General features: G+C 35.7%; 1 protein-coding gene across 4 annotated transcripts in view; it reads right to left on the reverse strand.

Moving 5' to 3' along the window:
• TMEM181 (transmembrane protein 181) overlaps window positions 1-13,833 on the reverse strand; it is a 37,499-nt gene that overhangs the window by 4,599 nt on the left and 19,067 nt on the right. For all 4 annotated transcript variants that reach the window (XM_075498920.1, XM_075498921.1, XM_075498922.1 and 1 more), the window contains 13 exons: window positions 12,621-12,711; window positions 11,899-12,017; window positions 10,670-10,789; window positions 8,619-8,699; window positions 7,519-7,618; window positions 6,598-6,728; window positions 5,889-5,980; window positions 4,740-4,797; window positions 3,957-4,059; window positions 3,808-3,859; window positions 3,068-3,150; window positions 1,863-1,952; window positions 126-192 (listed from right to left, as the gene is read on the reverse strand). In XM_075498920.1, the coding sequence (XP_075355035.1) occupies window positions 126-192; window positions 1,863-1,952; window positions 3,068-3,150; window positions 3,808-3,859; window positions 3,957-4,059; window positions 4,740-4,797; window positions 5,889-5,980; window positions 6,598-6,728; window positions 7,519-7,618; window positions 8,619-8,699; window positions 10,670-10,789; window positions 11,899-12,017; window positions 12,621-12,711 (1,187 nt within the window). The remainder of the gene's footprint in view (window positions 1-125; window positions 193-1,862; window positions 1,953-3,067; window positions 3,151-3,807; window positions 3,860-3,956; window positions 4,060-4,739; window positions 4,798-5,888; window positions 5,981-6,597; window positions 6,729-7,518; window positions 7,619-8,618; window positions 8,700-10,669; window positions 10,790-11,898; window positions 12,018-12,620; window positions 12,712-13,833) is intronic.

Here is a 13,833-nt window from a genome sequence, read left to right on the forward strand (position 1 = left end):
GTTCTTTAGGCGGAATACTTTTACTAGCAACCTACAAAGCCTGCACTTATTTAATGAATATGGAAAAGAACATTACAAAAATAACACACCAGAAGTAACTCTCTATAGGTATTTTATAATCTTACCCATAAATCACATCATCGTCTGAATCATTCAGCATAGAAAAAGCGGGATTGTCTTTCAACTGTGATTCTGGAAAATACAAATAAGGGTTAATTTAGCACATTAAATATAGAAATGTGGCTGTACTTCTAATCCAACACTGAAGCAACAGACCCGACAACTTCCAAGGCAGTCACAACTACAATTCAACAAAACTGTATCCAAACAGGAATTCTCTCCTTTAAATTCTTCACCCTTCAGCCACAACATCATGGTATTCTTAAGAGTTAAGGAGATGACATAACTATCTCATATTCTTTTTAGATAGATATTCTCCATGTTGTATAAACAGATTTCCTCCCTTGTGCAGTTTCCTGTCTCATATTATTTGAACCTGCACATAAAAGTAATTAAGTCAGACTTCAATATTCTTAATCATTATTCAAAAGTTCATATGTATTTAAAAAGCACAGTCTTCATTAACATCTTGGTTATTTCTAAGCTACAAATATAAGTAGACCAAAGTTGTAATCCCTTGCATGCAGGTCAATGATTAGCCAGTTGTTTTTCATCCTTGTAACAGATGAAGGAAGGACTTGTACCTTTATGGTGAGATGAAAGGAAGCACATACTTTCCATTGGCTATTTATGACTATTCTCTCTACTTTGTTTTAAGGCCTTCATTTCTTGCATAATCTGTGCTGCTTAGCTGCAGTTCGTAATTATATGCAAGCAAAATTCAATCCAGCAATTTGCTATAAACATCTTTCCTGGCAGCTTTTTACTTTCTGCCTTCTATAAACTAACACTTCTTGCAACCCAACAGCAAGTTTTTAACTTTATCCTCACCCAGCCGTTTCTCTTGTCTTTCTTAATGGAACAATAGCATTTTTCTGTAACAGTTTCCTCCATCTCTACTCTAAAAAGTTTAGAGAAAGGACCATCTCCACTATTTAGTACCTTCCCCCTGCATACCTCTCAGCATGCAAGATGTGATTTGACAGGGTGCTAGATAATCTCATCTAGGCTCCCTTTCCCATGACAGGGAGGAAAGGACCAGATGATCTTTCCAGGTCATTTCCAACCTGGGCTGTTCTGTGGTTCTATATTTTAAACCCAATGCTTAAAGCAGAGAATGCACTCAGTATAAATATTTATTTTACAGAATCTTTATCTTTTAGAGAGGGATAATGCTTTATAATCATCATGTGAGTCAGATTACATCCTCTACTTAGGAATGCAAAAACAGAAGTGCCGCTGATTCAATCCTTTATCGCCCTTTACATGGGCTCTGTGCAGCCCTCTCCCCATAGCAAGTTCCCCAAAATTCCTCCCACGTTAGAGATTGGCTTCACTCCTGCTTTTCCAACAGCATGTTACCTATTTTCACAGTCCAGTTTGCCAGCCTGCCAATACATTAACCTTATTGTTAGAACAAAGTGCAAATGAAGTATTTCCTTCCTTAAGGATTGTCTGTGAGTCAGTGCAGAAGTTAGTGCATTATATGCATACATCATATTGACTATAAGCTTGATCTAAGTGCGTAAGAATTCAAGTCTAGCTAATCAGTTGTATACATTTTATGTGTTCCTTCATATTTCCAGTACTAATTTGCTCAGGAGCAGTGCAGCTTCTGCTTATGTTAACTCAAAGCAAACTGAAACAGTAACAAGACAACCAAAATATAAAGATGTTATGCAGTATCTGCTAATATGCCAGCTCTTGTCATCTAAGTTTGCCAGACAATTGCTTACACTTACCATATAGTGCATTCTTTGAGGGGGAATACACGAAGGCTAATGTGTAGAGATAAAAGTTCAATAAACCATAAAATGATAAGAATTCTGCTGGTAGTAAGTGTCAAGGATATTGCTCAATATAGCTCCATACATATTAACTTTGGAAACAAGACCCAAACCATACATAAGCTGTTTCAATGGAAATAATGTTTACCTTACTAAAGTTTGAGAGCATGAATGGCTAAACAAAACTGCATGTTTTAAATTCAGTGACAACTAATGTACTCAAGCTATTTCAAGGTAAAGCTCCCACTAAAGACAAAGCTTTAACTTTAACACAAGTAACATTTGCTGAGATAAGGTCTACTCTTGAGTGGTGGAGTGCATGGCAAATTGAATAGTTCTGCCTTCAATGATAAAAGAAAGCTGAGTAAGGGGGTGTTCACGTGGGGTTGTTTTGTTTTGTTTTGTTTATTTTTAAAAAAGTTCTTCCTTGAGAAGGAAGGAGAAAGGACTATCTGTAGACAGAGCTCTGAAGATGGCTTCTTGCCATCATTTTGGGAAAATACTAAAGGCTTTACACACTGTTTTCTACTAGCTCCCAACAAATATCTAAGCTTATCAGTAACCAGAGCAGTTGCAATCACACAGGCACTTTCAGAAAGTAGAACGAACGAGGATCTCATGGTTCAGATCCAGAAATACAGTTTGTAATCCTGTTGCCAACAGACATCAGAAATAGTCTCTCTCAAGTCACTTAAATTCTCTGCTATGACCTCTTCCATATGTAGACTTGGACCAATACACAAATGCATTTTCAGTGACTTCTAAACTATTAATTTCCTAAATATGTTGGTATGCCCCATGCCAACTGGTAGGTATACAGCAAACTGAATTCATGCAGCAAATTCAGCCAAATTTGTCACAATAACTTGTCAAAGTTACTTGAATGCATGCATATCTAGGCCTTCATTCCTTCTGAAGAGTATCAAATGCAGTTGTGATTTATGTGATGTAAACAAATTAGACTGAAACTGTCTCAGCTCATAATGTTTACAAAGAGCCATTACAAAATGCTGACATGAAACCTCAATCAAAATGGACTGAACTTCAAATGCCAACCTAGAAGTCAAAGGTCTCAGTCCTTAGGTACACCATTTTAAAGTACCTTCTGCATGAAAACAGATCAACATTCCTAGTTGAGCAGTATCACAACACAAGGATATAATTCTGATAATGAGTCGACAGCTCCGCAACAAAGTTGTCCTGTAGAACTTGTGCTCCAAAGCGTAGGTAGAGTATAACAATGCTGTGGAAAAAAGTTAAAGCATATAGGTGTACTGTCTCTTTAAACTGCAAAATTCAAATGGTAGCTTGATGGAAGAGTATATGAGAAAATAATTATGTTAACATGGTGACCATTTATTCTAAGACACATTCGCTTTCATAGCTCTAAATTAAGAATGATTCTTTTGTGATTAAAAGTCAGCAGTCAACTGAGTAAAGCGGAAAAAAACCCCCATGGTCTATTTTCCTCAGATTTCATCTACTACAAACAATACAAAAGTCAAAAGTAATTTGAAATAACTGCTTGGGGTGGGGGAGACAGGTATTAACAATAATCGAAGAAACTAATTCTAAACTTCTGCTTTGACTAAGTGAAGCTTACAAAGCTCCAAAAGAGGTGAACGGTGCACTGCAGACTACTCAGCAGTACAGAAAACATCTCTACTAAGTGAATCTCTAAATCTTGCAGTGTGTTGCTGTGGTAACAGAAATAATATAAAGTTAGCTCTAAAAGCCTCAAGAAGGGTTAAAAAATTAAGAAATGCTTGCCATAACAATCATATCAAAAGACATTCCTCAGTTTCATTGACAATTTTATTATCAACAAAATGTATTCGAAGCCCTGAAAAAAAGGTTATAAAAGTTACAGTAGTGAGAAATGTACTTTGAAAAGCCTTACCTAATGACAAGCACTACAAAGGTTAATGCAGTCAAGAATTTTAACCTGAGATCTGAAAAAGATGGAGAAAAGGTGTTATTAGTGAATTTACACCTACATCTAGGAGAAGCAAGCCTGTTTGGGGAAGTGTCAAAAGAAATATTCCTTACCAACATAAGGCATGTTATGAAGTTCTGAGCATGCCCTCACTATCAGGAACAAAAGGTAGAGAACGTATGTGGTTGCCACCACAAGGAAGAAGATTTTCATTCCCTATGAGAAGAGCGTTAGTTTTTATTATGTAACAAGATTTGATCTATTCCTTCTTCCCTCCATAGAAATCACTATTTCCCAAAGCACAACACAGAATGGCCCATTTATTCAGGGAAAGTAGGCCCATGAAAGGAAGTAGAAAATGAGGATGGCTATACATCAACATAGGTTTTTGGGGAATGTAAAGAAAGGATGTTTACTAGAAGTCATCATTTTGTTCACTGAGTTCACAGTGAGCTGAGTCTCAATGATTTTCTAAAAACACAGCTCCTGAGAACAATACAAGGACCCATATAAATCAGATCTTCCTTCACAACAAGGAAGTCTGAAATTTACTTGGACAGAGGATCTTGGCAGGAGTAAAGACATACAAAACTGACTTAATAAGAGGCTTAAAAAATTTTAAATCCCAACAGTCATGAGTCTGTGACTAAACTTGTGGTGTTGAGTCTCCAGATTTGCAAGACAATTTACTCTTCTCATTGGGGTGGAGCTCGATATGGCCTATGCATGAGCTAAAGCAAAATTAAAAGTACCCTAGTCAAGAATAAGACCATCTGACCAGCATTTGCTATTTTCTAAGTTGTGTTATAGATTTTTAATGGAAGAACAAACCCCTGCTCCTTGTATTACCTAACTCCACCTGACAATTTAATAGCAAGAAAACATTTCTGACTTACCTGGAAATTACCTGTGTCAACCCTGTATTGATATGTAGGATCATGTACTTCATTAACACTAGAAAAGATTCAAAATGAAAAAGTGGTACTTACGCCATTACAAAAGACAAGGTCAAAAAGCCGTACTGATCAAGAAACCCACTAACAAAGAAAAGGTTTAAAGTTACTATACAGAGTTTATAAGTAGAGGTTTTAGCTGCACAAATTGGTGCAATGCCATTGATTCCAATGCAGTCACGACAATTTACATTACGTGACATCCTCCTTCCCAAACCAAATTTTCAAGGAATATGGAAGATTTCAATTGTGAGCATGTCTAATCTCCCCACTTATTTTTCAGAAAATGTATAATCTTGTAAACTCCTACAAGCCATCAGGATTTAGTGTTTAAATTTTATCCTTGGTGATAAGAATTATACTTAAGAAATAAGTGTGGTATAAGCCCTTCCCTCACAGCAATTCTGTTGATAAAGCATTAGCATAAGCATTTCCTGCAACTGCACTGCTTTCACCAATGTACAATGGCATGGAGAAGATTAGAAGGTATCTTCCTTCTGAGAAGTAAAATAAGAGGCAAACACTTGAGACTAAAACAGTTTAGAAACTACACACGTACCAAAACTGAGAAAGTTTTCTGGGTGGGGAATAGTGACACCTTTATGTTAACACAACAAACTGGAAAAAAGAGAAAAACACTAAACCAAGCAAAAGAACTGAGTTTTGAGAGGAGATAGCATAGCTTAACTAAGCAGTGTCAGTACCAATTGTGCAGGTTTAATAGTTGAGAAAGTTTGGTCAAACTGTGTAATAGTTAACTACAGAGAAACTGTTGCTTCAAATACTAAAAGCTAATTGGGACATAGCACTAGAGGGAGTATTGTAGGGATCCATAACATATTGACAAAGTAGTGATTTCTAGATTTTTATAAATCTCACTCTGATTTATAAAATTATGTACAACTAGATCGTTCATGGGGAATTGTTTTCAAACCAGTCACAATTTCCAAAACGGAAAGATGCAAGAATTTGAACTCCATTCCTGTATCACAGTCAGAGCATTAAGAAACAGATACCACTAATTATAAACAATCTTCTCATTCTTCAACACTCTCAGCTTGTTACTTTTGCACTAAATTTTAAATTACTTACGTTTGCCATATTCCCAGTGTAACAGACGCTAGCCACAATAGTCCAACAATAAAGAATTTGGGCAGATAGAAAGTTAAGCACTTCCTTTCCCCCTGTTGAGAAAACAATAGTGTGGTGAAGGAGTGAACCCACATTTGAGATTTCATTCATTCTTGGCAGAATAAAATACCATCTTTGTTTCATTTAACGTGAACTAGATTAAGAGACTCGTCTTCTGTATTTTTAACCTGCATAGGTGACTACAGAAGACATAAAACGGTATCATCATTTGTGTTAATAAGATACAGTAGATTTGGAGCATCCTATTTATAAGGTCCCACATATTTCACTGATACTGCAACTATAGGAATATGCTCCAGAATTCATATTTATCTTATGCAGTTTTTAAAGTGGTTTAAAAAACAATCAACCACCATGTACAACAACAAAACCCTTCAAGCAAGCACAAAGCATAATGGCATCATAATTCTGAAGACTGTCTCGCAATAGAGTGGACTGTTCCATCTATCTCATTTAGGCATGGTAGCCTCAAGACAATCTACTTATCCACAATTCATTTTAACTCCAAAGCTTCATGTGTCACATTGTACTTTAAGAATAAAATAAATGTCTCTCTTTTAAAAATTTCATTTCATTTTTGTCACCTTTTGAGAGAACTGAAAATCAAGTACTGCATCTCAGTAAGTAGTAGATAATGTTGCACCCTTACCTGTACTCTTATACCATGGTAGACGCAAAGCCAGAACAACAACAATGCACACAGAAATAGTGACTGGAATAGATCATCCAGCATTCCAGGAAACCAGCTGTTCACCAGAAAAGAAAGGGGGAAAAATGGATCTGTAACAAAATAAGAAAAAAAAGTTAAACAGATTGGAAAAAACACAGTCTTTTCCATTATGAAAAGTAAAGCAGAATGTATCTTCAGAGGAACAAAAAACCCTAGATTTTTCAAATTACACCACTAAATGAAACTGAAGTTTGTTGTATCTTAAAGTAATTTACAATGAAAACGGTGACTCCAGCAGCAATCCTCTGTGCTGTAGAAATAATCTGAAACAGTTGGCAATGTTTCTAGAAGATTTCAGGTTTTATTAGACTTTCTACTAAACCACTGTTCTTGGTGATGACCTAAAAAATTATCATAAAATGACTGAAAGGCAAATATTCTTTTGGTACGGCTAGAGAGTGCTAGAATTTGATGTGGTTTACCGGACTAAAACCAGCCTCCATTTTTAACTAAAGTATGAGTATCTGAAAAACGAAGAAATAAGACTTAGCAGACAAACACAGAAATTGCATTTACATGTCACTATATGAAAGCTTCAGTATGGTTGCAGCCACCTATTCCAATTAGAGCTTTAAACAAATAGAGTTGACATTCACATGACTGAAAAGAATGAAATCCACCTATTCATTATGGCCTTGAAATTGATACACTTAAAAAGGGTTGGTGGTTTGTTTTTTTTTTTTTAAATTAGTTTTCTGAAGCCTTATAAACAGCTGCTTATAAGTTCAAGGCCAAATTCCATTTTGCCTTCTCTCTCTCTTGTGCTTTCTTTTTTTTCCTCTTTTTTTTTTCTTTTTTTAAATAAAAGGAGCTTTTTAAAAAATTCCAGGATACAGGTACCATTGTAAAGTAGCAGGAGGGGAAGGAGGATGGACATCCATTTCTGTTCAATACCCCAGTCTCTCATGGAGAACTTCCGCAGGGAATGTGCAAACAGACACTATAAAACAACAACAACAATTTGTAAGGAAGGAATACAGCCTTAATGGTTTTACCAGAGTAAGGAGATAACACAGCACATTGCAAAGGCTATTTCACGAGGTCTTTGCCACTGCGAACATTGTAAAACAGGAGCCACATCTCCTCGCTTCTACTTCTGCTTCAAGTTCGTTGGCATATCCCAATGCACGTTACTCAATCTCTCAAGCAAACCGAGAAGAAACCAGCTAGTACCGTGCAAATCAATGTATGAAAAATTGTTGCCTAATTACTGGTCACACACTACCAACAACTTCCACTTAAACTCACTTTTTAAAAAAACAGATTCCATATCACATTCACAGTTACCTGCTGAGTGACATCATCTATGTGAGAAAAATGCTATGCAAGTATTCAGTGCTTTAGTGTCCTTACTCTGAAAATTCTGCACTTTAGATTTTATGTTGGGTTTTTTTCCAAACACTTCTTTTCCATGGGCCAAACCAAGTTGGAGGGGAGAGATAATCTAAATCGTAGCATAATTTAGGTTGTAAGGGACCTCTGGAGGTCATCTGGCCCATCCTCACACTCAAGGCAGTGACGACTTTAAAGTTAGATCAAGGTCATATTCAACTGAGTTTTGCTTATTTTCAGAGACAAGAGAGCCCACATTCTGGGCATCCTATTCCAACGTCTGAGCCTACCTGCAGTGCAAAAAAATATTTTTTCTAGCATCTAATCACAATTTATTTTGTTTAAGCAAAATTCTTTCTGTTAAATTAAAAATAAGAGTTTAGAAAAACAAGTTTTCCCATTTATCCTATTTTCTTAATGCCCCTTCAATACCACTTCTGAAAACATAAAAGCAGCCACTACATAAGTATTTCAGAAACATTTTTTACACCCATTCAGTGATATTGCAACTCTGCTGCCTGGGGTTAAGTTACTAAACACAGCACTACAGAGCAGTGTTATCAGCTGCCTATATAATATACTCCAGAAAAACTGAAACAAAATCTTACCGTGACCATAAAAGTAAGAACTACAAAGACAAATCGGAACCATATTTCCACTTGTGAAAAAGTTGGATTGTAGGTCTTCCACTACAAGAAAACAGAAGAAAAATAGCCCAATGAACAAAGTTTTGACAGGGTATATATGACATCAATAATTAGCACTTTCTGCAGACACTGAAAAGTTCTCTGGCTTTTCAAAATGTAAAGGTATAACTGAATTCCACCATGTCACCATGGAAAGACAAAGATAAATTCATACGCATAGGACTATCTGATGAAAAGATAACCGAAGCAGCCTAATATCCTTGCTTCTCTTTTACACTGCCACTTCATAACATACTTGGTGTGCTGTCATATGTTAAAGCACTTCTCAGGACAAAAAGGATATTCTTAATTGATTTCAATTGCACCTTCATTCAAAGTTTGAATGCCAATAATTGAGTAAATCCAGTACGTTCTTCTTTATTACCAAGGTCAGATGCATAAATTGATTACGAAGAGGTTGATAAGGTATAGGCATGCTTCCTGTAATGGGTTTGTTTTCTTAAAGCTTATTCTCTTGTTTCAGAAGTGGAAAAAAGAAAATCAAGTAACGGAAGAATAAATGAGCTAACCAGAAATAAAGAACTTTTTTCATAGGTTAAGGAGGAAAAGCTCCTTCTTCTCCTCTAATTATTAGAAGGGCACAAATATTAATTACAACATGTCAGTTTGCATAAACTCTGCTCTGTTGACAATTTCTCTCATACCTGGCATGCTTCTCTTTTGAAGCCACTTTTGAAATGTAAACTCCCTGGTACAACATATGCTCTGCCCATCTGAACAAGAAGCTTTACCTTTCAATGTTTTAAATCTGTCAACCTCTGTCTTGTCTTTTTAAACCATAAATGTAGAATGAAAATTATATGTAGAGAACCCCATTATACAAAAGGCAATCTATGATTTCAACCGAGATCACCATAAACCATTGTAATAATGAAATAACTTGACAATTTTAGTTGCTGTGGGAAAGCAGGGCTTTGGGGTTGGGTTTTTTGGTTTTGCACACAAGTCTGCCTTAAAGGCAGCCTGCAAAGCAAGATAATAAATCATACAACTATAAATGCTCCACCACTTCGTCCTGTTTGAAATCTGGAACTAAGCCAAGGGTTTGTGAGTTTGGTTTTTTTTTTTTCCTTAGAGCTTATTTTTAATGATGTGCTTCATGCACTAGAATATTACAAATATTAATATTCAGGAAGTTCATTTAGTATATAGAAGACACTTTTGCTTTACAGTGAGATTTTTGCTTGCTACCTGCTCTGACATACCGAATGTTGCATACAGGTAGAATATACCACAACAGGTAGAATATACCTGTATTAAAATTTGGTTTAGTTCCATTTTCTCCCAATGCAAATGTTTCTAAATTTCCTTCTGGAGCCAATCAGCACACACTGATGATGCAACTGTTTCATAAGCAATCTTTAGCACCATGAACTGAGCTAGTTATTTCACTAGGAATTATTTTAGTGAATTATTTATTAGCCTGCTTATTTTAGCTGAATAAACATTTTTCTCTTCCTCATAAGCACAGTCAAAAAAAAAAAATCTTCATTTTTCTTTGAGTTTGTTAAATCCTTCTAGCCCACACTTTTGTAAAGTCTGGAAATCTTGCTTATTCAGATACACCTACTGGAAAGGCTGAAAAAGATACCATGCTTTAGAGAGACAACATCTCTATAAGCAAATGCAGAAAACTGGATGTTCTAGTCTAGCTTGCCTACTGTTAAAAATATCTCCCAGGATTTAGACTAAATTTATCTGTTCCAGAAAACAGCATTAGCAGTTCTGAAAGAAAAATCTTTCCTTACAGAGTTAAAAAAATTGGTCTAGACCCTTATTAGCAGCAAATGCTATAATAGTTCTGACATTAGTAGTGACATAAAAATTAATTATGATGCATCTTTATGTTTATCTTCAAAAATGAGATAACTTTTTTATTACAGTTAAAGCAGACTTCTACAGCATTAGTAATTAAAGAGATTTCTTTTGCTAGTATAAAACTTTATACTTACTGTGAAAGTAATATTCTGGATGGTGTACGTTAACTTTTTTAGATCTTCAAAGCTAACAAATATGTTGTACTGAGTGTAGTTCAGGTACCCAAGGTGAGCAACAATGATTTCACTGCATTTCTGTGAACACATACAGTGAAGAATAGTATGTAAAAGCCTTCAATTTATTCCAGAAGATGCACTGTTAGTATAGGTTGGAGAATTTGTTTCTAAATGGTGAGATATTGATGATATTTATTATATGCCTTACCAATCTTGATCAGTCAGAATAAGACTCAAACAAGACCCGCAGATAAAGAATTTCTTGAAAGATACCGGACAAAGCAGAAGAAACTGATAAAGTCAGTCAGCAGGATCAAAAGTTGAACCAATAAACAAGGCTAGTTTTTCACTTAAGCTGGTGAAAGCAACTGCTTGCAGCACCAGGAAGGATCTGAATAACTGTCAGTCACGCTCTAGGTCATCGGATTGTGAGATGGGACTATCTTGCACTAACTCATTTCTAAAAGTTAACAGGAGGAAAGAGGAAACTCAAGCATATTGCTCTCTTGGCTGTGTGTAATTAAATCTAATGGAACACTGTTCATTAATTTCTGCAGAATTCATATATATGTGTATATATATAAAAAGAAAACATTTGATTTACCCTGTATGCTTATCACAAAAAACTTCAGCTATGCCCTTCCTAAAGGACTTGCATCTGGAGAAGCTGTTTTGGATGTCTCTAAGCTTAAAAATTCCAGTGAAAATTGTATTAGAAACTCAAACCCTTAAACATTTCTTCACAGGTGGCAAGAAATTTGGCCTTTTTAGAGCACAGATGCCAGCTGATTTCAACCAGACTCTCTGCTAGGTGTTGGAGGAGAATTTTTCTCTCCTCTGGAGCCCTATATCAAATCTTCTACAATATTCCTTTCTTCAGTACTGCTAACTCTGTTTAGGTGACTAAGCAGCACACACTGCTTTGCTGGCAGAGAGCTACTCTAACAAGAAAGAGGAATCTTTAAGGGGTAACAGACACAAGTCATAGAAAGAAACAGAAAAAGATGGGTAGGTAGTATCTTGCTCAGCATTACTAGCTAGGTTGCAATTATAAATAAAACTATACTCCAGAGTCTTTCCTGAGACGTGCTTAACAGATATATTCTTCTCATTTGCAATGTAATGTAGCATGCACACAAACAGATTTAAAGAAAATGCATCAGAGTTTTGTTTAAGCAGACACATACTTGTGCACAACTGAGTAATCTCGTCCGATTGTGACCTTGATTATTAACATATGGTGTGCTTCCATCCTTCACCACTCCGAGTACTTTGACTGCCATAGTAACATTCTTTTTGAGGGATACTGTAATTAAAAGAGAAAACATTAAGCTATTGCTACATGCAGAAATGAATTCTCAAATAGAATTCCAAATGTAGTTTAAAACACATACGATATCCAAAGATTACCCAAAGTTATTCAGTTATACTTTACTGGAGTAGGCGTCCAGTATACTAATAAAAAAATCCCACAAAACTTTTTATTTATATACTTAAGCAGTAAGTCACAAATGCCCTGTACTGAATCTTGACAGATTAACAATTACTAATACAGTATTTCTCACATATTTACAGGGAAGTTTTATTGAAAAATTAATATCATTATAATCTGCACATCTAATTCCCCCCAAAACGAAGTGAGACACAGATTCTCTAGATACTACTGCTTTCACAGAAATAACAAACAATTTATCCCATATATCTGTTGCTTCCAGTTCTCAAGATCAGTGTTGTCCATGTCTTTACTGGGTGGCAGGGGATGAAGGGGGAGAAACTGTATCAGAGGAAAAACCCACCAACCATACCCAGAAAGCAATAGGATCATCTATGTGACAGACGAAATTAAAGATACAATATACAATACACAAGTTGCTATAGCAGTTTCCTGAGAATTAGGTAAGGTTCTCACCATCATGCTGATCCAACTCAACTACACAGGTCAGCCACAGCTGCTGATTGTAAGTAGACAATGGTGGCGAACTTAAATTAAATGGCTTCAACTGTAAAAAAACCCACAAGGTTAGCACCAACCATTATTCTGTTACATGATACATCTGTAGTTACAATGATGAAAAGCATGTTAATTATGTTTGTGACAATATTTTTGGGAATAGATTTAGTATGTGCTACTCTGTGGACAGTATGATAAGCAGCTCAAATATAATTCTTCCAGAGAAGTAGCTTAAACAGCACACGTATTTTGCATAGCACTGAAGTAAGGAAAGGTACGACTACTTAAAGCACATAAAAGCAGCAGCAATAAAACAAAAAAAGTTCAGATAGGAAAAACAAAATCCTGAGACCTAGCCTGAGAATAAAAGTCATTTCTAGCACTTTACATCAAAAGTCAGGTTTGTGATACCCCATCTGCCACACAGGTTTAAACCTGTTCAACTATAATTATGAAAACAACTATTTTTCCACTAGGTTTTCTAAAAATCCCACATTCATTTCAAAAACATGGAAGATATCATTAACAGATAAAACCTACATGCAGGGAAGATTTTTCTTATTTGATATAAAAATATGCTTTAAAAAAAAAAATCCACCCATAATACAGTACCAATCCAAACATATATAGGTGACTAATAGACCAAAAAAAGAAATGTTCCAGTGTGTTTAAAGAAAATTTACTTTAAAAACAAAATCAAAACAAATCAACAAAACCTTTTTACCACTTGCACAAAAATTACTTTAGATATTAGGTTGAGGGTGAAGAGCTAGACAGAAATAAAAATGCAAGAACTGAGAACCCAAATACAAAAGCTTTCAAGAAAATGAATGTGAAGGTTCATGTTAGGAAGCCAGATCCCATGTCTTGGTCATGTGACAGTGAACAACTAACAAGAAAAAGAAATATTCCTTCCCAGCTGATAGCAAGGAAGATCACAAGATGGAGATCATTAGTTGCCACGGAGAGCATTGTTTTTCAGTTTATGTTCTCAATTTCTGTTCCTGGACCCCCTACAAGAATCTCCAATGTGAACTCACCAGGGAATCCTATCAACACTCAAGTGTTACTTTATCAGAAATTACTGTGCAGAAACATCATAGAATTCTCTACCTTACCTACTCACAAAAGTAAGAGACTAGAAATTGCTGCTGGGCCACTCATGGAATAA

The sequence above is a fragment of the Mycteria americana genome, chromosome 3, assembly GCF_035582795.1.
Source record: "Mycteria americana isolate JAX WOST 10 ecotype Jacksonville Zoo and Gardens chromosome 3, USCA_MyAme_1.0, whole genome shotgun sequence".
NCBI classification, from domain to species: domain Eukaryota; kingdom Metazoa; phylum Chordata; class Aves; order Ciconiiformes; family Ciconiidae; genus Mycteria; species Mycteria americana.